General features: G+C 44.6%; 1 protein-coding gene across 4 annotated transcripts; it reads right to left on the bottom strand.

The window, feature by feature from the left end:
* Window positions 1-93: 93 nt before the first annotated feature.
* On the bottom strand, window positions 94-27,425 carry hif1aa (hypoxia inducible factor 1 subunit alpha a). 4 transcript variants are annotated; one of them, XM_080512273.1, is made up of 16 exons: window positions 27,181-27,425; window positions 8,470-8,660; window positions 7,838-7,989; window positions 7,559-7,643; window positions 6,401-6,510; window positions 5,387-5,589; window positions 5,127-5,233; window positions 4,890-5,037; window positions 4,601-4,781; window positions 4,399-4,516; window positions 4,109-4,317; window positions 3,901-4,023; window positions 1,793-2,049; window positions 1,608-1,707; window positions 1,433-1,523; window positions 94-1,067 (listed from the first exon to the last, which is right to left on the bottom strand). In XM_080512273.1, exons 1-16 carry the CDS (start codon window positions 27,210-27,212, stop codon window positions 904-906), a joined length of 2,271 nt encoding a protein of 756 aa, XP_080368399.1. In that variant the 5' UTR covers window positions 27,213-27,425; the 3' UTR covers window positions 94-903. The 4 variants fall into 4 exon arrangements, with proteins under 4 accessions (XP_080368399.1, XP_080368400.1, XP_080368401.1 ...); XM_080512274.1 differs by having other exon boundaries at window positions 4,109-4,314; XM_080512275.1 differs by having other exon boundaries at window positions 4,631-4,781.

Raw genomic sequence — 27,425 nt, 5'->3', positions numbered from 1 at the left:
GTAATTTCTACTTCTGAATTAATCTCTCATTTTGAATCAAATTTAATTGTTTGTGTGTAAAAACAAAGGAGCACAAAGTTTATTAAAGCCATTTATTGTTAGGTGGCAAAAAGAAGCATGACAGACCCAGCACGGTGGAAGGAGCATGGTATTGAACAGAAGAGTCACCAGTCATTGTGATGAAAGATAATTCCAGGAGTAGAATGAGCTGACAGAACGTTGAGAGCGGTTTGTCGTTAGTGAAGAGCAGAAACAGGAATTCACTTCACATGAAGGAAGAACAGCCGTACTGGGCCACAGTAACACACACACATACAGTAAAGTAATAAAGTGACATGTACTGGACTGCTACACAATCAAATGTTTTATACCTCAAAAACCAATTAAATGGATAACATTCAAACCAGGTCAGGTTCAAACACTTCTGGACTAAAGACATGGTTAGGTACGAGTACAACAACATACATGTATGGGAGGGAAAAATACTTTACTAAAACTACTTTAAAAAGGCTTAATATATATTGCTGGTAATATTTTTCTTTTTAAGAAAATATAAATTGTGCGACTGAAGCTTACAATGAATTGCTGGCAGTAGCGCCAGGCTCCGACGACCTGCTGGACGGAGGCCGCCATGTAGGCGCCGTGTGCTGAAGAGTGGAGGAAGAAACTGACTAAAACAGATGCGGGACATCCTAGTATGTCTCAATCCCTTGCATCAAAACCTGGATGCTGCTCTGGCGTTTGTCACGGTGGAATGCTGCAAATATCACATGATGTGCACAAACGGCAGCAGAACTCGGGCCAAACTCTGACAAGTTACATAAATAAGGGACGGAGAGAGGGAGTGATGATGCGAGGGATGTGGTCGTGTCCAGTCCGGTAGCGTGAGGGCCAAGCGTGGACTCAGTTGACGTGGTCCAGAGCGCGCAGAAGCTCCTCCCCCTGCAGCAGATACTGGCGGCCCTGCAGTGGCGCGTTGACCTCGCAGTCGTAGCCAGTCAGCTGGGGCAGGCTGAAGAGCGAGTCGCTGCCCTCCGAGGTGCTGCCGAGCAGGCGACTTGCCAGATCTGAGGTGGGAGAGGACACACAGCGTCAACTTAGGAGTCACCCAAAAACTACTCCAGACTGTAAAGCTGTTAGCGTTGACTCAGAGGCTGTTTGTGAAGCCTGTGCATGAACCACCTCACAATACTTGCATAGGGAGGAAAAAAAACAGGCTTAATGGCATTTAATAAGCATTGGTGATGGAAAGTAGGTAAAGATCAATGCTCGTACTGTTCTCGTCCTTTAAAGTGGTATCAGTGCATCTCTGTGATAGAAAACCTACCAGGAAGTAGAAGACTAAAGCAAAAACTTGAAGGCCTGCGACCTCAAGATGAGACTCTAGAACCTCTAGTGCCCCTGTTCTAGAGTGTAAATAAATACATTTCACCTGAAGGCAGCAGCAGGATGGCTGTGGTCGTTTCTGCCTCTGACTCCTTTAGCTTTTTGCCCCTCTTTATGTGCTCCGGGGGCAAAGTTCCCTGGAATGAGAGGAATAACTTTAAACTCTGCTGTGGAAGAGAGAAGCTCCACTAACAACAACATGTGGCTGTTCTGGGACTCACCAGTCCAATAATCTGCTTCAGGTCACTGAGTTTTCTTTTGCGCGGTGCATTCTGAGTGACCAGGCTCCTCAGAGAGACGTCTTTGTCCAACTGCAGAGTCCTGGAGGACACCGAGAGTGACACTGAGCTGGTCCGTCTTTAAAACACAGTCTCGGTGTAAAATTCTGAAGCAAAGAAAGCTTTACCTCTGTGCAATAGAGGCGGGGGGCAGCGGCGGTGCTCCGTGCTCCGGCAGTGCTGGGGTCGCCGTGCCACTTCCTGGTCTGCTGAAAGGGGAGCTGGGAAAGCTGTGGACATCCTGCACCACGTGGACTGGAGAACTCTGCAGGGATTTGGCCCGTGCACCAGACAGAGGCTTGTCGGGAGTCGGGCTGCGCAGCTGGAAGTCATCGTCCATGGGGATGTACGGAGCCAACATATCCAGATCCAAGTCCTCCATCATCTGACAAACAAAGACAAGCAGTGGCTCAGAACATCTGGGCCAATGAGCAACTTCTAGATATATATATGGACATTTTTACATCTCTCGACCTCATTTATTTTATAGATCAACACTACAAATTCCCTTTAAGTCATGAGGGACAAAATGCCTGCGTCTTAAAAGGGCCATAAAAATAGTACCGATTCATATATTTCTGCTTTTTTTGGTTGAAATCACTTGAACAACTCCAGCCCGGATGAAAATTATTCCCAGATTTAAACCTTTGTAAAAATAATAACAACAACAACAACACCAACACCGACAATAATAATAACAATAATAATAATAATGAATTTTATTTATAAGGCACTTTACATTCAAACAATCAACAAGTGCTGCAGAGAAGAAAAAGGCAGTTAAGAGGTAGGTCAAGGAAAGAAAAACCATTCAAGTTTAAAAACACATAAAATGAGGTAGGTTTTAAGATTTGTTTGAAAGCATCTGTAGTTTGTGGGGCCCTGAGGTGGTCAAGAGGTTCCAGAGTTGTGGGGCAGCTGAGGAGGAGGAGGTTGGTACTGGGGACTTGGAAGTGTTTGGCTGAAGAGCCGAGGGAAACAGCAGAGTTCAGGTGGGGAGGAGTTCTTGGAGGTAAAGGGGGCGTGGCCGTAGTTGCATTGGTTGGTGAAGAGGGAGACCTTGTACTCAATTCTGAGTTGGACAGGTTGCCAGTGAAGGCATTTCAGGATGGCGGTGATGTGGTCTTGTTTTGGGACCCTCATCAGGATCCTGGTTCTGGATGTACTGTAGTCTCTGGAGGCTCTTGCCAGAGGTCCCGATGAGGAGAGCATTGCAGTAGTCCAGCCTTGAGAAGACAAAGACGTGGACTCGCTTCTCTGCAACAGCCAGAGTGAGAGTTGGGCGGAGTTTGGTGATGTTCTTGAGGTGGTAGAATGAGGTCTTGCAGAGGAGTTTGATGTGGGTGTCAAAGGTGAGCCTTGCGGTCTTAATCTTTCCCAGCTCGCAGGTGTACCAGGGTGCTGAGTGCGAGAATGAAACTGAATTTGATGTTAGGGGGGCGTGGGAGTCAAGCAGACTGCTCATGGACTGGTTGTAGAAATCCACTGAGTCAGTGACAGCCAGGCCACCACCATGGCCAGTTCTGCAAGCTGCCTCCAAACAGCTGTAGCGGTGGGGGTCAGGTTTCGTTGAGGGTGGCACAAACTTCTGGCTGGTGCCAGGTTTGTGTCAGCACATAAAGTCAAGTCCTTCCTCCCTGATTTTTTTCAATCAGGAAGGCTTTATATGGATTGTGTGTGTTGATAAGTTCAAATTTGCCCGATGACTGTGGGGAGAATCTTTGGATTAGTCGCAAAACCCTCAAATCCACTCCATGTACACGAATCCAGTCCATCAAGTGTGTCCAGCTGGGATTGTGGTGATCTTGCAGTATTTCCCATGTTGTTGCACTGCAGAGATCTCGCGGTAGAGTTGAGAGGTGGAGTAGCTGACCACGGTGGGATACTGTTCACTAGACAGCGTTGGCCCCAAGTACTGGACCAATCTAGGATTGGGGGAGAGCTGCCCATCTGGGTGGGATCCAGAGAACCCTTTTCCAGGTGGGACAGTTGTTGCTGAACATCAACTGTGGCAGGTAGGTGCCTCGCTACAGTGGCACAAGAATGCTGTCAGAGAGCGATCAAAACCGCAGATGGAAAGGCGGTCGAAACTTGGCAATCACCGTTGGTGAAGCAGTCAGAACATAAAACTTAAAACGTAAAAATCAGGGGTAGAGAAGTGGCAAAACGCCAGTGTCCTGGGCTGTGTTGATCAAAGGTCAGTAAGAAACACAACAGTGGGGGACATCATCGTTACCTGTGTGTTGAATGGAGTCTTGGGCTCTGTGTCAATGGCGAACAGCTTCTCCACCAAGTCCATTTTAAAGTCTGAGCTCATCTCGGAATCCATCGAGAAGCAGAACTGGAGAGGCCCTTCAGCCTGAAGATGAGATAAAATCAGTTCTATTCAAGATTGCCCTCCTCACTGTGCGTGCGTGCGTGCGTGCGTGCGTGTGTGTTTGTACCTGAGTGGAGGTGCTGCTGACGGTGGTGTTGGACAGGACCGGCGCAGTGAAGCTCTCAGACTTGGCATCGTCGGTGGAGGCATTGCAGATATTGAGCGGCTCGCTGGGCGGCAGTGGCGAGAGAGGAAGAGTCAGCTGGTTGCTCGTGGATGGAAGCATCACGTCGTTGTAGAGCGCCACATCCTCGGACACCTGGATCTCCGAGTCTGCTGCAGAAGAGAAAAGAAGGTCGTTAAGATTCCAAACATGCCGTGGAAGCGTTTAATTCATATTCCTGGCAGTTTACGAACCGGGACAGTCGAAGTTGAGGGATGTGAAGGCATCACCCACTGGCGACATCAGCACGAGGGCCTCAGCTTCGGTCTCCAGCGGCCCGTACAGGTTCACCAGAGGCTCAGTTTTCACCGCCTGGGTAAAGAGTTTCATTACATCCTCCTCCTTCTCCAGGACTGGAGACACGTTTGGCAGGCTGCTCTCCACCTCCACCACAACCTTGTCCTCCTCTGGCAGGCTGCTCTTCACCTCCACATCCACCTCCACCGCCAGCTTGCTCTCCTCTGGCAGGCTGCTTTCCATCTCCACCGCCGTCTTGCCCTCCTCCGGCTGCTCCTCCTTCAGCATCTTCACCTCCGTCTGATCCAGGGACAAGATGAAGTTCGCCTCTTGGATGCCGCTGTGGCAGAACACACACATTAGAATGAGGTTTGTTTATACATACTTCTGACTGTAACTCTGCGTGTATGTATGTGTGCGTGTGTATTAATAACGGTCCTGAACGTACCTGAGCACAAAGTTGACACAGACCACACACTGCGGCTGGGAGTTCTTGTTGTTGTAGATGACGGTGGCCTGTGTTTCCACCCACACAAAGCCTCCCCTCTTGGCCAGCATCCTGTACTGGCCTGTGCTGACCTGACCCTTTGCAAACACTACGAGACAAACAAAAATCCACCAATTCATTACATCACCACTGAGGAATCAGCTTTTCAGAGGTCTGGTTCTGAATGTGAACACTCACGGTTGTGGTGAGTCTTTGTTAGATGGTCCGAGTCCAGAGCGTGATAATACAGGTACACCGAGCGGTTCAACAGCTCCTCTGGATCGTAGCCCATCAGCTCAGTGATTCTGCACAACACAAAAATGTGTTAGTACCTTCTATTTCCATTAGGTGGCTCTGTGTGATTACATTTCGAGATGCTCTGAGGGTGACCAGATAATGACACTGAATCATGTTTGATCTCCTGTAAGCTCTTAAGCACATCATGAGGCTGAGCCCACCTCTCATCGCAGTATGTGAACTTCATGTCCATCGTGTGGCGGCTCAGGAAGGTTTTGGTGTCCAGGGGAACCTCGATGTTGGAGGGGTGAGGGATGGGGTCACAGATCAGCACCAGGTAAGGGACCGGTGACTCCTTCAGCCCGTTGGTGCTCTGCTCAGCTTGGCTGTCAGACACACGGATGTGACCTGTGCAGTGGAGAACCTACAAAGACACAGAAAATCTGTTTCAGAACTGAAGAGGAAGAATTCCAGGTGGCTCGGTAATCCCAAATCACACAAATGACTTGTTGTCTACTTCATGTTAAAACCATCTGTCGTGGCCAAAGTTAGTTCAATTTATGTTGTAGTGTGGCTTCCTGTGAATTTCTAAGAATGTTAAAATCGCACAGCATTGGCTTTATGGGCAGAACTCCACAGAGGAGTAAAAGTAATGTAAACAGTTAATAAAAGAGCACATAATAAAGCAAGCGCCACCTCACACACCTTTCCCTTCCCCAACTACCACAGAAAAAATTTTAATTGGAAGAGAGGCAGACTCTAAAAATGTAAAAAAAATACACTAAAACCTGCTTCAAATCTCCACACAAGTGGACACAAGTGCAGTAACCCTTAAATGTGGTGTGCGCCATTTATTCTATTTTATTCTGGAAAATGTTTTCTTCTCCTTCTTTGAACAATTCTATTGTGACCTGCACAGAGACTGTTGGTATGAAGGTAAAACTTGTGTTACTTAAAAGACTTTCAGAAGATCCAGTCCCGTAAGTGTTTCATTACTGCGATCACCAGCAGCCGCTACAATGCAGCAGTTCATTCAGACCAACACAGATCTGCTCTCAGCTTATGTCACTCCAAAGTGTGTTGTGGAGAACGCACACGACGCATTGTGGAGTCGAGGTGGAAACCAGCCTCGAGTCCTCAACAAAATAATTTGAAGAGACACGGTACAGCTGTAGGTCTGGATCAGATGTTCTGCTACGTTGATGACCAGGTTCAGTTTCTACATCATCACCCACCTTCCACGTGGCGGACTTAACGTTGACGGTGCGTCCCCGGCTCGTGAGTGTGCACTTCATCCGGAGGAAGAAGCTGCGCTCCGTGCTCGGTTCTTTGGCTTTCCTCAAGCCTGAAAACACAAAAAGTAAAGCATGAATCTCTCGTCATTTAATTCAGAGGAGATGCCAAGCTGTGTTTAGTTTTTTTTTTTTTTTTACTTTTGATTAAATAAAGGCCTCATCTTCTTTTGAATCTGGGAATGAAGCGGAAAACGTACGAATTTTGTGCGAGTGTATCTGATTTATCGGTAATTCAACCGGACCAATAAAAACAGTTTTATTTGTCTATTGTGACATGTTCAGCAATTTCACTGAACTGATGTGACAAGGGTAAATGTATTGGCAGCATGAAGCTCTTCAACCCATAAAGGCGCATAGATTAAGTGGTCATTGGTTAAGGATTCACAGTGTGTGAAAAAAGTAGCGACTTCTGTAGTCTGCTAATTACGGTAGTAAATAAGTCACTGTGCTATAGTTTTAACTTAACCAAAGCTGACATTCTATAAGATTGCCTGGGCTGCACCTCTGTTCAGAAAGTTTAAACTTTTACAAACAGGAATATTTATGTCTAGCAAGATCCTCCGCCACATTCCATAACTTCTTTTACTGTTGTCATTAGACATTCACCTCGATCCAATGCGGAGCCAAAAGATTTCCAGCTGACACTGTCGTACCTCCAAACATCTACTTTCTATTTAATTACATGTCCCAAATTGGAATTTTTTTCAATAAACCCCTTAAAATTTTAAATGGTCCCCTTGTGTTGATATGTTGTGTGGTTTAGGTGACCTTTTTCATTAATGCCCATTTGTTTTTTGCAAGTTTCTCCTCAATCTTTTATTCTCATTATAGAAATGTAGAAACGTTTATTAACGTGGTAGATAACATATAAGCCTGGTGGGCTTCTCTCCTCTCCTGCAGTTTGGTTTCATCCTGTAATTCTGTTGTATATTGTTATTTTGTGCAAATAAAGACAAGAAAAAAATGTGTTGTGTTGTGATAAATGAAATTGGGCTCACAACCCCGGACCTCAGGATTGAAGCCGTTCTGCCGGCTCGCAGTCGATCGGACTCACTGTTGCCTGACCTCTCTGAGAGCTCGTAACACAATGCCGCTCACCTGTTCTATGGACCAGCAGCTCCTGCAGCTCATCTTGGTCGCAGGGATGTGTGAAGTCAAACACACTGTGTCCCGTGAGGTCAAACTACAGCAGGCAGAAACAACAGAATCCGCTTCAACAGCAGCCACACAACCATCATACTCATGTTTATCAAGATTCACCACAATCAATAATTTCTCATCACTCACACATTTTAGGGAGATAAACTTTGCCTCTGCGATTATTTTATAATCTATGCTAATGATTACTGAAAGCACAGCAAGTCGAACCAGACCAACCTGTGCCAATCCCAAGCACTTGTTGACATTCTCTGACAAGTAGATCATATCGCCGTCCTCTGACAGCACCATGAGGAAGCCGTCCAGAGCCTTCAGGTAGGAGCCGTTCAGCTGGACATCGAGCTCTGTGTCCTTGTTTGCCATATGCTCATCTAAAGGAGAAGACAGTGGAAAGAAAAAAAAAGACAAACCTTAAGGAGATCAGACAGAAAAATGCATAGTCTTGTGTGTTTCAAGGGCTTCGAGGGAAGAAAAAAAAAGACACAGAGAACACATTGAAACCACAGGTGTGTCTGCAGAGTAATCCATACAAGTCATTTTCTGCCTGAGTCAGTGTTTCCTAATTTTTCCTGCCCCCCCCCCCCCCCCCCCCCCCGCAGTTTTTTGCGTTCTGTTCTACCATTCCTTGTGGGTTTCCGTAGTTGCTGTTGCTATTTTGGTTAAACTTGGGCTAAAGCTTGAGTTTGTTGAATTACAGAGCCTCATTTACTTTTTATTTTGGGATTGTTTATATGTTGTAGCGATGAGGACAATTATAGTAATAAAGTTGCACAAAAAAAGGTGACATTTGAAATATGGACTCTCAGGACAATCTGCACATGACAAACATTAAGAGTTCTGGTGGTACTGACCAGAGCAGAGTAGTTTCCTCATGCGCAGGTAGCTGATGGTCAGCCTCATGATGGAGGCCTTGTCCAGGCTGGAGCTGACGCCGTGGGGCATAGGCAGCTGCTGGGCCAGCTCGTAGAACACTTCTGACTCCTTCCCACGCCGACATCGCGCCGCGTCCCTAGACTTCTCCTTCCTCCGCTCAGAGCTCACCCTGTGGGGAACAGGTGGGCGGTTAGCCACAGCTTGGCTCGGCAAGTTCTCTGCACACAACATGAAAGGCAACATCCTGCTGTCCTGATCCAAACTGGTAACCTCTGGCCTAACATTGGAAATACTGCAGCAGCCGACAACTCTGTCTGGACATCGGTCCAGAGACTACTTATTGGCTGCTGACCAAGGGTCCACCCACTCTAAGTGATAGGATGAGAGGAGGGAAAAGCTTCTCCTCTCTGCCTCTTGGGGCATGGCCAAGCTACAGTGGGACACCAATCATTGTGACAGTAATGAGCCGAGTGCAATAGACACACGGGACAGAGGATGGTAACCACGATGACGCCACAAACGGAGAAGGCGAACACATACAAATGGAGTTAGCGACACCTTCGCTTCACAGAACCAAGAGCTATTTTACGTCAACATTTCACCGATGAGACTGCCTCCACTTTCATCCAACTTTTATACAGGCAGCGATTCAAGTCCGGGCTAATGGACTCCGAGCAGACCGAACAAGTCCTCAAGGCCTGACAGTACTGTCAAACAGCAAATGTTCAAGAGGAGACTTTTAAGGACACAACCATCGGTACAACTCACGATTAACACTGATCCTATCAACTCAAGAGAAAACACTTTAAAACTATCCACTGATATGATATTTTATAGTGTAATGATCACAAGATCGCTAGCAGAGAGAGGCTCATCACAGCTGCTGAATTTATCGTCAGCCTCAACCTCAAAAACCCAAACGCACTCAGGATGAGAGTCACAACTAAATGGACGCTGCAGAAAAGCCCTTAGCTACAAAATGCACACCTAATTGAAATTGATCTGTTTTGCACTTACAGCTCTGATGGAGGCCGTGTTGTTATTTTAGGCTGTTGAACAACAAACCAGTTTACTAAAATTAGCCCTCAAACAAATCTGCTCTTGGACTCTTTCTGATCAAAACCTTCTCACAAACATGTGAGATATTCAAATCTCTAATTTCTTTAATTTACATGTAACCCATTGGTAAATCATCACAATTGCACTTTCGTTTACAAGTGAAAAAAAGGAAAACAGGGCACACAAACACTGTAAACAACAATTGACATGTAAATGACATGCAAGACGATTCTACGAACTGCAAATCATTCCTTGTTAAATCGTTGTTTTTTTTGCATACAGGAACCATGAAACTTTCTCGTTACTGTTACTGTTACTGTGTTCATACAGTTTAGTATATTTGAACGTTATGGCTGTAAATCCCAATAAAAGCAGTTGGAACAGAGCGGACGTCTCCAGCGACATCCAGGCAGTGTGCGTTCCAGTGGACAGGAATCACTTTTAGGCACGACACCGGTTCTCACAATCGATCGATCGATCGGGGGGGTTAGACTGAACACAGGCTGCTGAAGCTAGTTTGAGTAGTAGTAGCTCCATTATGTTCACTTCAGGGTAGCGAGCATCCAGTCATCATTTGGACCGTCAATTCTCGAAAAAGATGGCCTCTAAAATATGTGTACAGTCCAACCTCAGACCCGGTAAGAGCAGGCACATCGTCGTGAACGGAGGTTACCGCACCAACGGCAACTCTGAGATGCGCTGATGTTTGCATCAGTTTACTTCCATTTTTTTTTTTTTTTTTTTTTACCCTTACCGGAGCAGCAACATGTTAAGCGTCTCCGGATGGCGTCTCTGGCAGCACCGTGACGAGAGAGCAGCACAATACTGGGTGGAATAATATTAAAGTAGAAAGTTTCACTTTAAACATTTCCTGACAACTGATTGAGAAAGTGAAAGTCATTAGCTTTGCTTTGAAAAGCCAAATTTTCTGACTGCAATCATAATTCTGCAGCAAACCAGCAGGTTGCCATGTTGGCAGGAGCCACCACACTGCTAAAACTGGAGGAATTACTGGTAAAATATAAATTTATACTCTTTCTCTGGCTCTCCTGTATTCTGTGTGTGTGCGTGTGTGTGTATATTCCAGTATATTATTGTCACTTTGTTCATGTAATAAATTCACAAATTTGTTTCTAGAAATATTCAAACCCTCCAAGTTTGAATATTTCAAAGTCTCAAAGTGCCATATACAGTGGGGAGAACAAGTATTTGATACATTGCTGATTTTTGAAGTTTTCCCACTTACAAAGCATGTAGAGGTCTGTAATTTGTATCAAAGGTACTCTTCAACTGTGAGGGACAGAATCTAAAACAAAAATGCAGAAAATCACTGGATGATTTTTAAATAATTAATTTCCGGGGGTAAATGGGTCCGGGTTTCAGTGGACCGCATGAAACCTGCCCACACCATGCCGGAACAGCCGGTGGAGGTGGCACAGCCCCCGAGACGTGGGCGCCCCCCCAAGTCGTCAGCTGCCACAGGGTCCCCTGCACCTGCATTAACCCCGGTGCTGGTACCTGCACCTCCCTCCTGCACCTCCGCCTGTGGTGGTGCAGCACAGCCGATATGGTTGGGTGTGCAGACCTCCCAAGCGGGACGAAAAAAACTTGTTTGGTTTTGTTTTTCTTATTGTTGTACCATTCTGATTGTTCGGGGGGGGCCTGTATGGTGTGTACCTGAGGGGGAGGTTCTCCCAAACAGAATCGAATAGGTGTGTCGGTGTCGGTGCATGCACATGCACACACACACACCTGCCCGTAACAAAATATAAAAACTGCTGTAAGAATGGCCGGGCACTGATGATCCAGGAGAGAAAACATCATCCTCGGAGGCCGACCACACTAAGAGGAGCCACAGCCTACAGCTATGGGGAGCCCCGCCACAGGGACCCCCACACCACGGTCAGTGAACCACAGTGCAGAGCTCCCACTGCCAAGGCCAGAACGGTCCCCAGGACGACGACGCCCCCCCCCCCCACAGGCAGATGAGACTCAAGTCTTGATGCAGAGCACCCCCTTGAGGTGTGGGGTAAAATTAATAAGTGCTGTATAACATGAATCAATAAATGAAAATATAAGATTAGATAACAAAATAAAAAGTAAAATAATCAACCAATAAAAATAAATAAATGAATTCATAACTGACATAAATAGGATTAATCTAAACCATTATAACATTAGAAAAAAGAATAACAAGTAAGTAAAATAGTCAACGAATTAAGCGCTAAATTAAAAAGTGGGTTTTGATCCTTCTTTTAAAAACACCAACAGTCTCTGAGGCCCTCCAAGGCTGTTCTGCAAACGTAGGCCCTTGTGACAGTAGGAACCCTGAACAGGCCGGAGCCACAGGACCTCAGGGTCCGCGAGGGCTCATATTGTAAGAGCAGGTCAGAAAGATAAGGTGGTCTAACACCATAAAGACATTTAAAAACTAATTATAAAATCAATGATATGTTATGATTTTGTAGTAATATGACCAACACTGGTTTTTGCCCAAATGCTTCAAGTACTAAGGCCCCATTTACATGACAACATTTCATGTGACAACACCTAATCTGTTAAAATAAAAAGGAGTGTGTTTTCAGGAGTTGTGTTTAGTTGGTATGTTGGGCCACAGGAGGGTGCTGTTGCTTGATTTTGTAATAAAACCACACAGACGTGTGCAGGGAACAGATGCCATCAGTGGAGAGTCTCAACTATAAAACCATTGATATGGACTATAAAATTACAATATGGACCACGAGTCATACCACTATGGGTCCACCATGTTTGTTTACAAGTGCATGAGCAGAAGGAACTATTTTCAACTTGGAGGGAGGGACGGGGAGAGATGCGCATGAGCAGTAAGAGTGCTTCATAGCCTCCATCAGTCTCTGCAGAAGGATGGAATAGCGACCGTGAAAGAATCTTTCCACCTTGACAGATATTATAGAATTCTGACCTGCCCCATGGAAAAGTGATCCACTCACATTATGTCTCTATGGAAGCGAATGTGGCTCAAAAACCAATTTGAAATGTATTAACAGAAATACTTTCTCGTTTTCAGATTAAACTGCATTTTTTGACTCATAAATAAAAATTATTGATCAACCATCCAAACTGCATTTTCATTTTCTTATACAAAATTCAGAGAATTTTCAAAGGTGGAAACTTTCCATGGGAATTAATGGGAACAGGACAGCTGTGGCTCCAATACATGATTGTGAATAATACAACAACTCCTGTCAGCAGCACCAGTACAGGACAGCTGTGGCTACAACACTTACCTCCACCTGTGTGACTGAGGAGAATGAATAATGGATTCTGTAGCACTTTCAGTCTCCTCGAAAACAGCATTTAGCTAGCAGCTCGCTTTACTGTAGGAGTAATCCTTAATATTTAACACATAGTAATCCTTAATATTTAACATATAGACATATTAAACATATATTTAAGTTACTTTACAGGCCATTTACTCCCTCTGATCCCCTGAAATTAATTACGACCAATCTATTTGTAGGTAATATGAATTATGGGTTAAAATTGAGTGTGTTGTGTTAAAATATGTGATCATCTGTCATGCAGGCCTCAACACAGCAACCTGTGCTTGATTGTCTTCTTATTGAAAGTACGTCTGTTCTAAAGTAATTTTATTCAGGTGACCAGGTGCATTGTCAGCTCAGTGACAATTCAGTTAATTTATACATACTTATTTCATTCTGAACAATTCCAAAATTCCCCAGCTTAACTTCCCATGGAAAGTTTCTGTAATGTTTCCGGAAATTTTCCACAACCCTATAGAAGACTGCTTATTCTGTGACTTAATTCAAATGAAAAAGAAAATTATGTTTAAGTTTAAATTTTTAAACGATGTCCCAACAAATAGTGACCAAAATTAATTTTGAAATGTCAAATTTGAAAATTAAAATGCATTTGCAGAAATACTTTTTCATTTCAAGGTTCTGGCTGCATAAATAAAATAAATAAAATGATTAATGAATCATCCAAACTGCACATTTTGTAACAGAACTCAAAAGAAAACCTAAAGACGGGATTGCTTTATCGTTTTCATGTCTGCTGTGTAAAAAAAGGGCTCAAAATTCAATTTGACTTTACATTTCCAAGCAGCACAGGAGAGTGGCGTCAGCAGCCGCTTTCCTTCCTCTGACTGCCTGCATCTGATGGTGAAACCAGGAAGTGAGAAAACAGGTGGCAGAATATTGTCAGATTCTCTCATAGCGAGGGAATGTTGCTTGTTCAGTGATCTGCTCACGTACTGGGGGGTTTTGTAGTCACTGTGTGGTGGTCACTGAATGTGTGGTGGTCACTGAATGTGTGGTGGTCACTGAACGTGTGGTGGTCACTGAACGTGTGGTGGTCACTGAATGTGTGGTGGTCACTGAACGTGTGGTGGTCACTGAATGTATGGTGGTCACTGAACGTGTGGTGGTCACTGAATGTGTGGTGGTCACTGAATGTGTGGTGGTCACTGAATGTGTGGTGGTCACTGAACGTGTGGTGGTCACTGAATGTGTGGTGGTCACTGAACGTGTGGTGGTCACTGAATGTGTGGTGGTCACTGAACGTGTGGTGGTCACTGAATGTGTGGTGGTCACTGAACGTGTGGTGGTCACTGAATGTGTGGTGGTCACTGAATGTGTGGTGGTCACTGAACGTGTGGTGGTCACTGAATGTATGGTGGTCACTGAACGTATGGTGGTCACTGAACGTGTGGTGGTCACTGAATGTGTGGTGGTCACTGAACATGTGGTGGTCACTGAATGTATGGTGGTCACTGAATGTGTGGTGGTCACTGAACGTGTGGTGGTCACTGAATGTATGGTGGTCACTGAACGTGTGGTGGTCACTGAATGTGTGGTGGTCACTGAACGTGTGGTGGTCACTGAATGTGTGGTGGTCACTGAATGTGTGGTGGTCACTGAATGTATGGTGGTCACTGAACGTATGGTGGTCACTGAACGTGTGGTGGTCACTGAATGTGTGGTGGTCACTGAACGTGTGGTGGTCACTGAACGTGTGGTGGTCACTGAATGTATGGTGGTCACTGAACGTGTGGTGGTCACTGAATGTATGGTGGTCACTGAACGTGTGGTGGTCACTGAACGTGTGGTGGTCACTGAATGTATGGTGGTCACTGAATGTGTGGTGGTCACTGAATGTGTGGTGGTCACTGAATGTGTGGTGGTCACTGAACGTGTGGTGGTCACTGAATGTATGGTGGTCACTGAACGTATGGTGGTCACTGAACGTGTGGTGGTCACTGAATGTGTGGTGGTCACTGAACATGTGGTGGTCACTGAATGTATGGTGGTCACTGAATGTGTGGTGGTCACTGAACGTGTGGTGGTCACTGAATGTATGGTGGTCACTGAACGTGTGGTGGTCACTGAATGTGTGGTGGTCACTGAACGTGTGGTGGTCACTGAATGTGTGGTGGTCACTGAATGTGTGGTGGTCACTGAATGTATGGTGGTCACTGAACGTATGGTGGTCACTGAACGTGTGGTGGTCACTGAATGTGTGGTGGTCACTGAACGTGTGGTGGTCACTGAACGTGTGGTGGTCACTGAATGTATGGTGGTCACTGAACGTGTGGTGGTCACTGAATGTATGGTGGTCACTGAACGTGTGGTGGTCACTGAATGTATGGTGGTCACTGAACGTGTGGTGGTCACTGAATGTATGGTGGTCACTGAATGTGTGGTGGTCACTGAACGTGTGGTGGTCACTGAACGTGTGGTGGTCACTGAACGTGTGGTGGTCACTGAACGTGTGGTGGTCACTGAATGTGTGGTGGTCACTGAATGTGTGGTGGTCACTGAATGTGTGGTGGTCACTGAACGTGTGGTGGTCACTGAACTGTGAACATACCACGGCCACTGAACGCACTGTGGCGGCTGAACGCACTGTGGTTCAAAGTTGGGGCTCTTCCTGACAAGCACTGAACAATTCGGTGAACGTGTCTTTTTAATGAGCTCATTTTAGTTATTTAGTAACACTTTTTATAATTTTTTTTTAAACAAGGTTTGTTTATTCAAGATTCAGTTAAACAATATTATATTGGAAATCACCAATAGTTTTTCCCACTTTTCTTCCCTCCCCGAACCCCGCAGTCAACATATAACAACAAGTAACAAGCCAGACAGGTTGAAAGGAAACACAAATACAATAATAATACTGTCAATAATCACTGCCAATAAAATACCTCAGAATGCACACAAAGATGTTGTGTAATTGACTAATCTACAGTAGGCTTTCCTTACAAATTATTAGTATACAGCTATACAATTTCAACTGCATCCATCTTTTGGAAATAGGCAAGGAAAGGGTCCCAAACGTCGTGAAATTTTTTAACTGAGCCTTTTGTTGTGTATCTGATTTTTTCCAGCTGTGTGTAATACATGACATCACTGACCCAAAGTCTAAATACAGGTGGCTCTGCATCCTTCCAACCCAGCAATATCCTCCTTCGAGCCATAAGTGTACAGAAAGCAACCAGACTCGCCTGGGCCTTGGTCAATTGTGGATTTGAACTCACTCCAAAGATTGCCATAAATGGGCAAGGGGTCAATGTCTTACCGCATGTCTTGGAGAGGACCTGGAATATACTGTTCCAAAAGTAATGCAGTTTCGAGCAAGTCCAAAACATGTGCAACAAAGAGCCAGGTTCCCGCCTACAGCGGTCACAAGTGGGGTCAAATCCGTCCCTCATCCTACTGAGCTTGGTTTTTGACCAATGGAGGCGGTGCACAACCTTAAATTGAATAATTATATGTCTGAGACAGATGGACGAAGAAAAAATTCCCTCAATTATTTTATTCCATCTCTCAATTGAAATTTGTTTACCCAAATCCTCCTCCCATTTACATTTAAGTGATTGCAATGATGTCAATTTATGTTCATTTAATAACCCATAGATCAGACTTATAGCACGTTTGGCATCTGGTTTTATCTTGAAGATATCATCTAAAAGAGAGTATGATGGACAGGAAGGAAAGGCGTCAGTATTGCACATCATGAAATCTCTGAGTTGCAAGTACCTGTAAAAGTGTGACTGTGGTAAGTCAAACTTAGAAACCAGTTGTTCAAAAGAGCAGAAGACATTGTCACTATAGAGTTTATACAATGAAGTTATTCCACAGTTTACCCAGATGTTGAATGCCTCATCTGTTAATGATGGATAAAACATACAATGTCTCTGAGGAGGTGCAATAAGGGATAGATCAAGCAGTTTGAAATGTCTCCTGAACTGGTACCACAGTTTGAGTGAGTGGATAACAAGAGGATTTGAGGTATAATTGGACACAGGTTTTACCAGTGGTAATCTGGCACAAAGTAGGGATGGCAGTGCAACGCGGTCCACAGACATGTTCTCTTGTATTGCCCATAATGGTGAATTGTCTTGATCCATGGTCCAGTATAACATCGTCCTGATATTAGATGCCCAGTAATAGAACAAAAAGTTTGGGAGTGCCAAGCCTCCCGCGCTCCGAGGATTTTGTAATACACTTTGTTTTAATCTTGGTGGTTTTTTATTCCAAATAAAAGATGATATTTGGCTGCTCAAATTAGTAAAAAAAGATTTTGTCAGAAAAATTGGAAGTGATTGAAACAAATACAGAAATGTAGGAAAGACAGACATTTTGATGATATTTATTCTACCTCCGAGTGAAAGAGGCAGCAACTCCCACCTTGCGAAATCCTGCTTTAGTTTTGAACGTAACACTTGATTGTTAGATTTGTATAGATCTGCATGATTTTGTGTAATCCAAATTCCTAAATATTTGAATTTATTGTAACTAGGTTTAAAAGGAGCCAAAATTGTCGATAAATCTCCTGATCTCTTTCCAATAAGCATTGCTTCACTCTTTTCATAATTAACCTTGTATCCTGACATGGCTCCAAACTGTTTCAGCAGGTCCAGAACTTTGGGCAGACTCTTCGATGGATTAGATATAAACAAGAGCATATCATCTGCATAAAGCGAGACTTTATGCTCAGTGATGCCACGATGTATTCCTGAATAGTCAGCACACTGTCTCAAAGCAATGGCAAGAGGCTCAATAGCCAAAGCAAAGATAAGTGGTGACAACGGGCAGCCCTGTCTCGTTCCACACTGTAGTTGAAAATATGAGGACAAATGGTTGTTTATTTAATAACATTTAAAGAGCTGCTTTGCCCCTCAGGTTCCTTTTCTCTTGCTCAAGTTTAAATATGCACAGGGCCTCCTGGTGTATTAGAAGTGCAGCACAATCAAAAGTACAGCGGCCTCTGACGTCACTCTCCCGCACAGCTTGGAAATGCTAAGTCAAACTGAATTGTGATCCTTTTTTTGCAGGGCGACATGAAAACAAATAAGCAATTACCTCTTTAAGTTTTCTTTTGAGTTCTGCCACAAAATGTACAACCTGAATAAGGAAATGAAAATGCAGTTTGGATGAACTATTATTAATTTAACTTACGAATCAGATAATGCAGCCAGAGCCTTGAAATGAAAAAAGCACTTTTGCAAATGCATTTTAATTTTCAAATTTGACAAAATGAACTTTGGTCACTATTTGCTGGGGCATCTTTTAAAAATTTAAACTTAAAGGTATAGTAGAGGATTTTCTTCTTCCGGGTGGATCATCAAAATAACTGGTCCTCCCAATTGTCAATCATTGTGGTGATATATGACGTAAGCCCGTCGTACGTGCCCGTCCCTGCGCGCAGCTCACTCCACACGATTCTCATCATGCCGGTGGCCGACCCGACTCATTATTCTCTGACATTTTTACACAGTTTCACCCCCTCTGGTGCAAATCTTCTTGTAAAGTGAGCTTGTGTGAGCGATGCCGACTTATGACTTGTAAACAGAGCGTGCACGAGGAGAACTGGGCTCGTGCACGTCTCTCGCACGTGTTTTAGTAGGCGTTCCGTCTCGGGAGCAGGTACAGCGTTGCGCATGCGCATTTTTTTGAAACGGTGGAGAGGGCGGTTCTTTCCTAAAATTCCTGAAAATCCTCCTGTATACCTTTAAATGTCAATTACATTTTAATTTTAATTAAGTCACAGAAAAAGCAGTCTTGAACGAAATTAAAATGCAGTTTAGATGATTGATTATGAATTATATTTATGAGTTAAAAATGCAGTTTTAATCTGAAAATGAAAAGCATTTCTGCTAATGTATTAAAATTTTTCAAATTTGACATTTCAAAATGAATTTTGGTCTCTATTTGCTGGAGTGTCTTTTGAAAATTTAAACTTAATCTTCATTTTCTTTTTCATTTGAGTCACTGAATAAGCAGCTTTGCAGAAGAAAATGAAAATGCAGTTTGGATGATTGATCATTGATTTTTATTTGAGTCAACAAATGCAGTTTAATCTGAAAATGAAAAAGTATTTCTGTTAATACATTTCAAATTGCATGAAAACAATAAAAATGCATCTCTCACATGTAATCTAAGTAATACACCTTTTGTATTGAAAAATTTTAGGAATTTATTTAAACAAGTTTATATTTCTATTTTGTATACACTGACTTCTAAACTTCATTTCTGTGTATGCGATAGGATTTAGTAGTACTTTATTTTGAAATTGTATATATGAAAAGAAAGATCAAATAATTCACAAAAGCAGTGGCTTACGGCACGTAACAAGTAATATTTCAATTAAATATGTACATCAGAACATTCTTATTAGCAAAAGGTAAAGCTAATTTTGACTTCAGGATATTTATATGCGGCTTCCCATGACACATTTTTTGACGCATTTTTAGACCGATGCGATACATTTCTAGGAATTACTTTTGATGAAAAGCTCATATAAATATATCAATATCCTGAAGTCAAAATTTGCAAATAACATTGGCCTAATGTGTAAAATCCGATCAGGAATTATCTATCTTGGAAAGGTCTATCTGGGATGACACAAAACTACAGATCCCTACATCCTGTCCCCACTGCTGAAAGAAAATCCTTGACGAAACAGTGCACATTGTCCTGCAAACTGCTCTAAACCTGACCAAGTGTCGTATTTCAGTCCACCACACCCGAGTGAAACCCAGTCTGTCAGCCATACAAAGACTCTGGAGGACTAAAACCACCCTGATTATCAAGCAATAAAGTGATCTTAACTTGCAGATCATAAATATTCCCACATGATGTTGGCGATATAATCATCTGATCCTGCAGCCTAATTAATCGAGAGTTGAATCTCAACAGCTCTCAGAAAGTGAGAAGAACACCACCAAACATGCAAACGATAAACAAAGCAAAGCAGAGGGGCTGGCATTATGTAACCTTACTAATGCACATGGTCATGCATGCTGGGCAGACCTCCGCTCAACATGGCCCACTGCAAACAAGTAGTCCAACCATTGCTTGCTTTAATGAGACTTGCTTTGTGAATCGGTGCTATTACACAAAGCATTTATTTGATTGGTTGCCAGATGTGACCATGTGAACTAGAAAACACGTTAGTCTACAATAATGTGTGTTTTGGATCAGGGGATGACCTATTTTACTGGAGAAATTCTCTCACTGCGCGTCACTCTTGTTTAGTGTGAGCGCAAACATGGACTCATCTGTTATATAATCTTGTCTGAAAAAAAGAAAACACTATTTACTGTAGAGTAACAGAAGAAATTCCTTTTACAGTCAAATTGTTGTAATGTAATAAATCAGCTGCACGAGGAGGCATTTTTGAAAACAGCACAAGTTGTCCTTAAACTCCTCCACAAGAAGCTGCAGCAGACTCTCTGCACTGTTTGATCTGGTTTCATGTGGCATAACAGAGATACACTTACCATTTATATGTTATACTTAGAAATTACTAGAGTCACTCGAGTGTGTCATAAGGAACATCACTTAAGCCCCGTTTCCACCGCACAAAAAGTGCAGGAATGGACAGGTGTAGTCCTTTACGGTTCGGGTTTCCACCGCAAGAATTTGGAATTTTCCAGAAACAACTGCTCCAAAGGCGGTCGCTTTTCCGCTATGCCTCCATCAGGACCATGGAATGGGTCAGATTTTGAGGAGCCGTCTGCTGATTGGTTGGTGATTTACTATACACCCTCAATATTTTAATACGGTATGTTGGCTGTATGAATCCTCTGCTGTTAGCGAGGTCAGCTTTGCTCCATTTTTTTTTTCTTTCTTTGCTGCGCAACTTTTGTGTTGGACATGAAAGAGCGTACATGAGGCAGGGGGAGACCGGGGCTCAGGAGCAGATGTTACGAGGAGCACCGGGGTCTGTCTTTGCATCACATCCACGCTTTCTGCTCAAACGCCAGAGCAGCCACTGCCGGGCGGTCAGCCCTGCCAGATGTGACTGCCATCTCCGGTGGTGTCGGCCAGCACGTGCACCACGCTGGCACACGGGGGCTGCTCCAAGCACTGGGGTCTGTCTTTGCATCAACCCCGCGCTTTCTGGTCAGGTGCAGAGGTTGGGGCGGTGACATTCAGTGGCGCCGACAGCTGGAGTGGCGGAGAGCCGGCGCTGCTGTATGTGACTGTTGGAGGCAGTTGGCGCCGCTGGACGTGGCTCCCTTGGCTTCCGCGTTTGGGCGAAAGGCGCAGTGCGGCGACAGACCTTGGTGCTCAGCTCCCGTGTCGCGGTGCGGCTCTGTGCCGGTGCCCGCTGGGGCGCATTCGAGTGCTTCGCTCTCTCGGGACCAACACAGAAGTTGCAGCTGCAGCTCTGTGGCTGCAAAAAATAAAAGTTAACAAAACAACTCGTGCAAAGTGGAGGATGTAAACAACAACAGAGGATTCATAAGATCCAGATCTGCTGCCCGACTGAGACGACTGTTGCAACATCACATATCTGAGGAGGTCTGAAGCCCACCTACATTTTAACCTGCTTTCTGCAGTGGAAACGGGCACCAGATTTGGCTCTGGATACGCTTTGCTGTACCGCTCCGCAAGGCTCCGTTCCATCTCTACACTTTTTGAGCGGTGATTGTAAACAAATTTTCAGTACCGTATTTTCCACACTATAAGGCGCACCGGATTATAAGGCGCACCTACATTGATTGACATAATTTACAACTTTGTTTGTATATAAGGCACACCTCCCTATAAGGCGCATGGAATAGAGCAGTGGTCAGCAACATTTATAGCTCAAAACCATTAGGTTACATTTTCCACTGATTCTAACACCCAGAGAGGTGCACACACTTTATTTTGATAGTCCTACCTGCAGCCTATGCCAGGAGGACACTACACACAAAACCTTCTTCACTGCTGGTTGACAACTTACAACTACCGGTAATAATAATAATAATAAACTAAACTACATGAACTAAGCAACAAAAACACAACACAACACAATTATTACCGACACCACAAACCAAATATAACCCCCAATAATTGCATTTAAAACACCACAAACAGCTGCAATGAATTATGGGAGTTTCTATCGGCTGCACTGAGGAGCTCAGGATGCCCCATCATGCCTTGCAGCGACAAATTCATGTTTTGTGTTGTTGGAGGTTATTGTGGGTTGTTGTTGGGCTTGGTGTTGTGTTGATTGTGTTTATGTGTTTTTGTTCCCCAGTTTAGGGAGTCATTATTTCATCTAGTTTATTTTGGTTTGTTAGAATGTTGGTGTGCAACCATGAGTGATGAATGTGTTGTGTGGAGTGTCGTCCGCTCTGAAGATCGGGTTGCGTAGTTAGAGTTGTCAAAATAAAAGCTTCTGGTTGTTCAGCTGTCAAATAGCAGTTGCGAGTAGAGCAATTCTTCCATATATAAGGCGCACCGGGTTATAAGGCGCACTGGCAGCTTTTGAGAAAATTTGAGGTATTTAGGTGCACCTTATAGGGCGGAAAATACGGTACTATTTGTCCTTTGATCCAATGTGCTTTTTATTTCCAACCGCTTTGGAAGTGTCCCTTTAAATAATGAGGCCTGATGGTGTCTGAACCATTGTAAAATGATAAATAGATTTCACTTAAGCCCCGTTTCCACCGCACACAAGTGCCGGGACGGAGCGGCGCAGTACGGAGCGGTACGGAATAGAGACCCCGACCGAAATATTGGGTCGCGTTTCCACTGCAGAGAGGAGCTTAAAAAGTGGGCGGGGCTTATGAGCTCCGCAGAAATGTGACATTACAACAGAAAAGAAAGTCGTCAGATCTAGATCTTGTGAATCCTCTGTTGTTGTTTACATCCTCCACTTTGCACTGTTATTTTTTGCAGCGGAAAAAAAAACAAAAAAAACTGTTACTTTTTGCAGCGGTTATTTTCTGCAGCGGCAGAGCTGCAGCCGCTTCCGTGTTTGTGAGAGAGCGAACGTTCCGGCCACTTGGGGCGACGTGCCCCGCACTCGAGCGCTCGGGTGCGTGGTAAGTGGCCGGAGTGTTTCCCCCGGTTGGCTGAGGCACAGACACGGGAGTCTTGAGCTTTCTGCTCAAACGCAGGAGGCACTCCACTCCGGCGCTGATCGCGGTCCGGCAGCTCAGCGTCGGAGCACGGAGGCGCCGAGCTCCGAGCTCCTTTTCATCGCTTCCGCGGTCCTTCCCCGAGATATAGCGCCACTGACCGCAGTTGAACAGAACACTGACCGCCTCTGGGAAGCGGAGCTGTCGGAGCGCGATCAGCGCCGGAGCCGAAAGCTCCAGACTCCCGTGTCCCGGACGCGCATCCACGACACGGCGAGCGCTATGCTGCAAACAGAAAGCTCCAACGCGATGCAAAGTCCCGAGCCCCGGTCTCCCCCTGCCTCAAGTCCGCTCTTTGACCACAAACACTAAAGTTGAGCAGCAAAGAAAAGAAAAGGAAAATAAAAACCACCAGTGCAAAGCTGACCACACTGACAGCAGAGGCTTCGTCCAGCCCACACATTAAAATATTGAGGGCGTGTAGTAAATCACTGACCAATCAGCAGACAGCTCCTCAAACTCAGACCCGTTTCATGGTCCCCGGCACCCCAACGGAAGGGTAGCGGAAAAGCGGTCGCCTTTGGAGCGGTCTGGAGCGGTTCAGACCGCATTCCTGTCGTGACACGCGAACCGGAGCGGTTTAGACCGGTCTAGACCGGCACTTTTTGTGCGGTGGAAACGGGGCTTTAGAGCGCTTTTCCAACACTTCAGCGGTCGACAAAGCGCCTTACACTGTTAATCACAGTCATCTATTCACACACACAGAGGCGGCTGCCATGCAAGGCACTCAGGCCTGGTGTGTTCACCTTATCCTTTAAAAAAAAAAAAAAAAAAAAGTGTGTTTACACTGCAGCAGCGGGCACATGGACAACAATGCAGTTAGTATGCCAGGCCACGGGAGGGTGCCATTGCTCGACTTTTTAAAGGTATAGTAGAGGATTTTCTTCTTCCGGGTGGATCATCAAAATAACTGGTTCTCCCAATTGTCAATCATTGTGGTGATATATGACGTAAGCCCGTCGTACGTGCCCGTCCCTGCGCGCAGCTCACTCCACACAGTTCTCATCCTGCCGGTGGCCGACCCGACGCATTATTCTCGGACATTTTTACACAGTTTCACCCCCTCTGGTGCAAATCTTCTTGTAAAGTGAGCTTGTGTGAGCGATGCCGACTTATGACTTGTAAACAGAGCGTGCACGAGGAGAACTGGGCTCGTGCATGTCTCTCGCACGCGTTTTAGTAGGCGTTCCGTCTCGGGAGCAGGTACAGCGTTGCGCATGCGCATTTTTTTCAAACGGTGGAGAGGGCGGTTCTTTCCTAAAATTCCTGAAAATCCTCCTGTATACCTTTAATGAAACCACACAGACAGTGTGCAGAGAACAATACGGTATTAATGTGAAGAAAATCTAGAGAAGCCGACATTCATATGGACTGATGACGTATGGGTTGCTATCAGGGGTGAGTCTCAACTGTAAAACTACTGATATGGACTAGAAAATGAGAATACGCACCCCGAGTCATACCACCATGTTTGTTTACAAGTGCATGAGCAGAAGGAACTATTTTCAATGGGGAAGGAGGGAGGGGGAGCGATTTGCATGCGCAGTAACAGGCTCCATAGCCTCCATCAGACTCTGCAGGAGGGAATAGCGACCATGAAAGAATCTTTCCACCTTGGAAGCCAGTATATAAACTTCGTGGATACAGCAGATTCGCACACCTGTGTCATGTAAACGGACACCCAGAAGTGAAGAAAATTTGGCGGATACACTGTATTCATTGCAACGTAAACGGAGCCTCAGTACATACATTAGGAGCAGTCAGTGTCTAATTCAAGGACACTGTGACATGTGCCCAAATAGGGAATCGAACCTGCAACCTTCTGAATGAAAAACAACTCACTCTCGCAGCTGAGCCACAGCTGCCTCGCGGAGATATTAAAAGTGAATAAAAATAGAGAAGTAACACGTCTGTTTTGGAATATGAACCACGCTTTTAGTTTTATAAGAGATGTTCACTTGTTTCAGCTCATTATGAATTATGCAGACTCCAAACTATTAAACACCAGTGGAAAACACATCTGATGGGACCATTAATATTGTTAAGAAGCAAATTGTGAGGAGGAGCCATGTTAATTCTTCCTTCCTCGTCCACGAGCTCCGTCACACCACCACTATTAAAGTGAAGCAGGGAAACATGAAAACACACATTACATTTCTGTTAGACTGTCGATCACAAAACCAACAACACATTCTGATGCTGCCATCAAGCAAGCAATTTTCTTCAAGCTCAAACTGGCCTGCTCCTTTTAGTGAGTCAGGACAATCTGGAAGATTCCTGCTGGTAAAAGGCAACACACACTTAGCCACTCCTCTTGACGTCAAGCCACAGTGATTAAGAGATGAGGCAGGGCACTTCACGGAGAACAGAGTGAATCGTGTCGAAACGCACCGCAACACCAGAGTTTTTCCCTCATTTGAACCTGTGTGCAAACAGGATGCTGAACTTTTCACCTTGGACAAGACGCCTGATTTCAAAGGAGCAAACAAAGAGTGAAGGGCCTGGGACAGCAACATATATTACTACTGAGGCAAATGCTCGACAATAAAAACACAGGACTTATTAGGCAACAATGTGAGCCTGCACCGAGTGAAGGCACTGAACCATTTGGTGAGAGACACCAAAAGCCTTAATAAGACCACAGCAAGGACAAAAATTTGACCATGAATGATGCAACACGGAAAGCAGCCGATGAAACAAAATGCAGCCATCCTGGACTGTCCCTGACATTTTATTCAGTCTTACACCTCAGTTTGAAGTGTATTCTCTTGATGCGACACGCATTCCTTTACCACTTGAATATCACTGGTTGCACAATTACAATTTCGATTGTCCTGTATGGAAGCATGTTTTATTCAAAGCCCCAAACGATTCGGCTTCTGTTGTGATTTTCACTCTTGTGGCTGTTGCTACTATTACTGCACTCTTTTATTTGCGACCCACAGTTAAGAGCATACTTAGTGAGAACTCAGACCAATGTGTGGGAAAATCCAAGCTCTAAACATGAAAGTATAAGCTCATCACCCGGGTCTATAATCTTCTCAGTGCATTTTAGACATGAGTGGGCAAGTTATCCTATTCTACAGTCAATACTAAAAGTGGAAGCATCTCGGTAAAGCCGGGAAGGTCAGGTGCCTTTGACATTTAAAGCAGACAGATTAAATACTATATAAATATTAATGTGTATCAACAACTAATTATTGAGGAGTTAACTTGCAATAATAGAAAACAAATGCTAAATATGTCAGTCTATTGTTTTTTCAATAGTAGAACATATCCCATGCCAGCCCAGACCGTGCATGCTCTGGGCTGGCACATAAAAGTAGGAACATTTTAAAGTTTAATTTTAAATTTTTAACAAAATCTATTTGGCTTGTTTTGGTCATCATACAAGTCAAATCCACCAAGTCACAAGGGTTTGGGGCAGTTTCCTGGCACTTTGTAGTAAGTTGCATTACTAGTTTCCCTAACACTTTAAACCCTTGTGTTTTTATTAACTAGCCTCTGAACAATGTTGAACCATCCTTTCTTTGGCTTTCAGAAGCTAAAGAAAGGATGCATGTTGGCACTTAAAAGCTGCTGCTCTGCAGTAAGACACACACTGATATAATGTGGATCGTGTAGGTTTTCCAAGCTCTTAGGAAGGTAATGCTTGGTCTTTCTTTGATGACGTTTAAGAGGAAATCCAAACCAGTGCCAGCTGTAAAAAGCCCAGCAGGATTTCAATAGAAAGCACACACCACAGGACACCTTGTCCACAGGAACAGAGCAGCTCTTCAGTCCTGTCAAGCTTGACACGATAATCCCAAACAATACAGCAATAATAACAGGATAAATATAACCTCACACTCAAAACACACGCCAACAGAGGTCACACGGTATCAGCCAGCAAACGCTTAGTGCACAAAGCTAAATATAACCAGGATAAAAGAGATAAACAACACAGTGGAGGTGTTTTAATTCAATTAATGTTCAGCTTTGATTAGTTTCCACGGCAAGCTGGCGGTGTTAGCATGAAGCTAACGACAGCAGCCCCGCTACAAACACAAAGTGTCGAGAAAATACACCAAACAACCCGCGACTCTGTAAATAACCGGCCTAAATGTTGTATCCTGTGAGGTAATATATCTAGAGCCAAACAGGGAGGTGTGAAGGTGGGTGTTTCAGGCAGCGGTAGTACTGAACAGCGTCATTAGCATTGCGTTACCTTTTCTTTTCGGGGACAGTGCCTGTGTCCATGTCAGGACCAAACGACCCGGGGGAAAGCTCCTATCCGCTTCAGCTGTCTTTGGACCCGCTACAAAGAACCAAACACCGCGGCTGTTCGACGATATTAATCCGTAAATCCTCGAGCGGGTTGCATAAGAGTGTTGTCTGTTTGTAGTTCCCCAAATCAGAGCCAAACTGCGTCGCTCTGCCGCTCCGAGCAGAAATGGTGCCACGCTGGATGGG

The sequence above is a fragment of the Blennius ocellaris genome (genome assembly GCF_963422515.1).
Source record: "Blennius ocellaris genome assembly, chromosome: 17".
NCBI lineage: Eukaryota > Metazoa > Chordata > Actinopteri > Blenniiformes > Blenniidae > Blennius > Blennius ocellaris.
This window is presented reverse-complemented; position numbering and strand designations above follow the sequence as displayed.

Bases quoted from the DNA above. Each gene is read 5' to 3' on its own strand.
- hif1aa (XM_080512273.1), bottom strand. From the start codon at position 27,212: ATGGACACAGGCACTGTCCCCGAAAAGAAAAG. The intron at 4,318-4,398 runs GTTCGTAAACTG...TCTCTTCTGCAG, and splicing joins CCTCAACTTCGACTGTCCCG to CAGACTCGGAGATCCAGGTG. The intron at 4,024-4,108 runs GTACAAACACAC...TCTCATCTTCAG, and splicing joins TCAGCAGCACCTCCACTCAG to GCTGAAGGGCCTCTCCAGTT.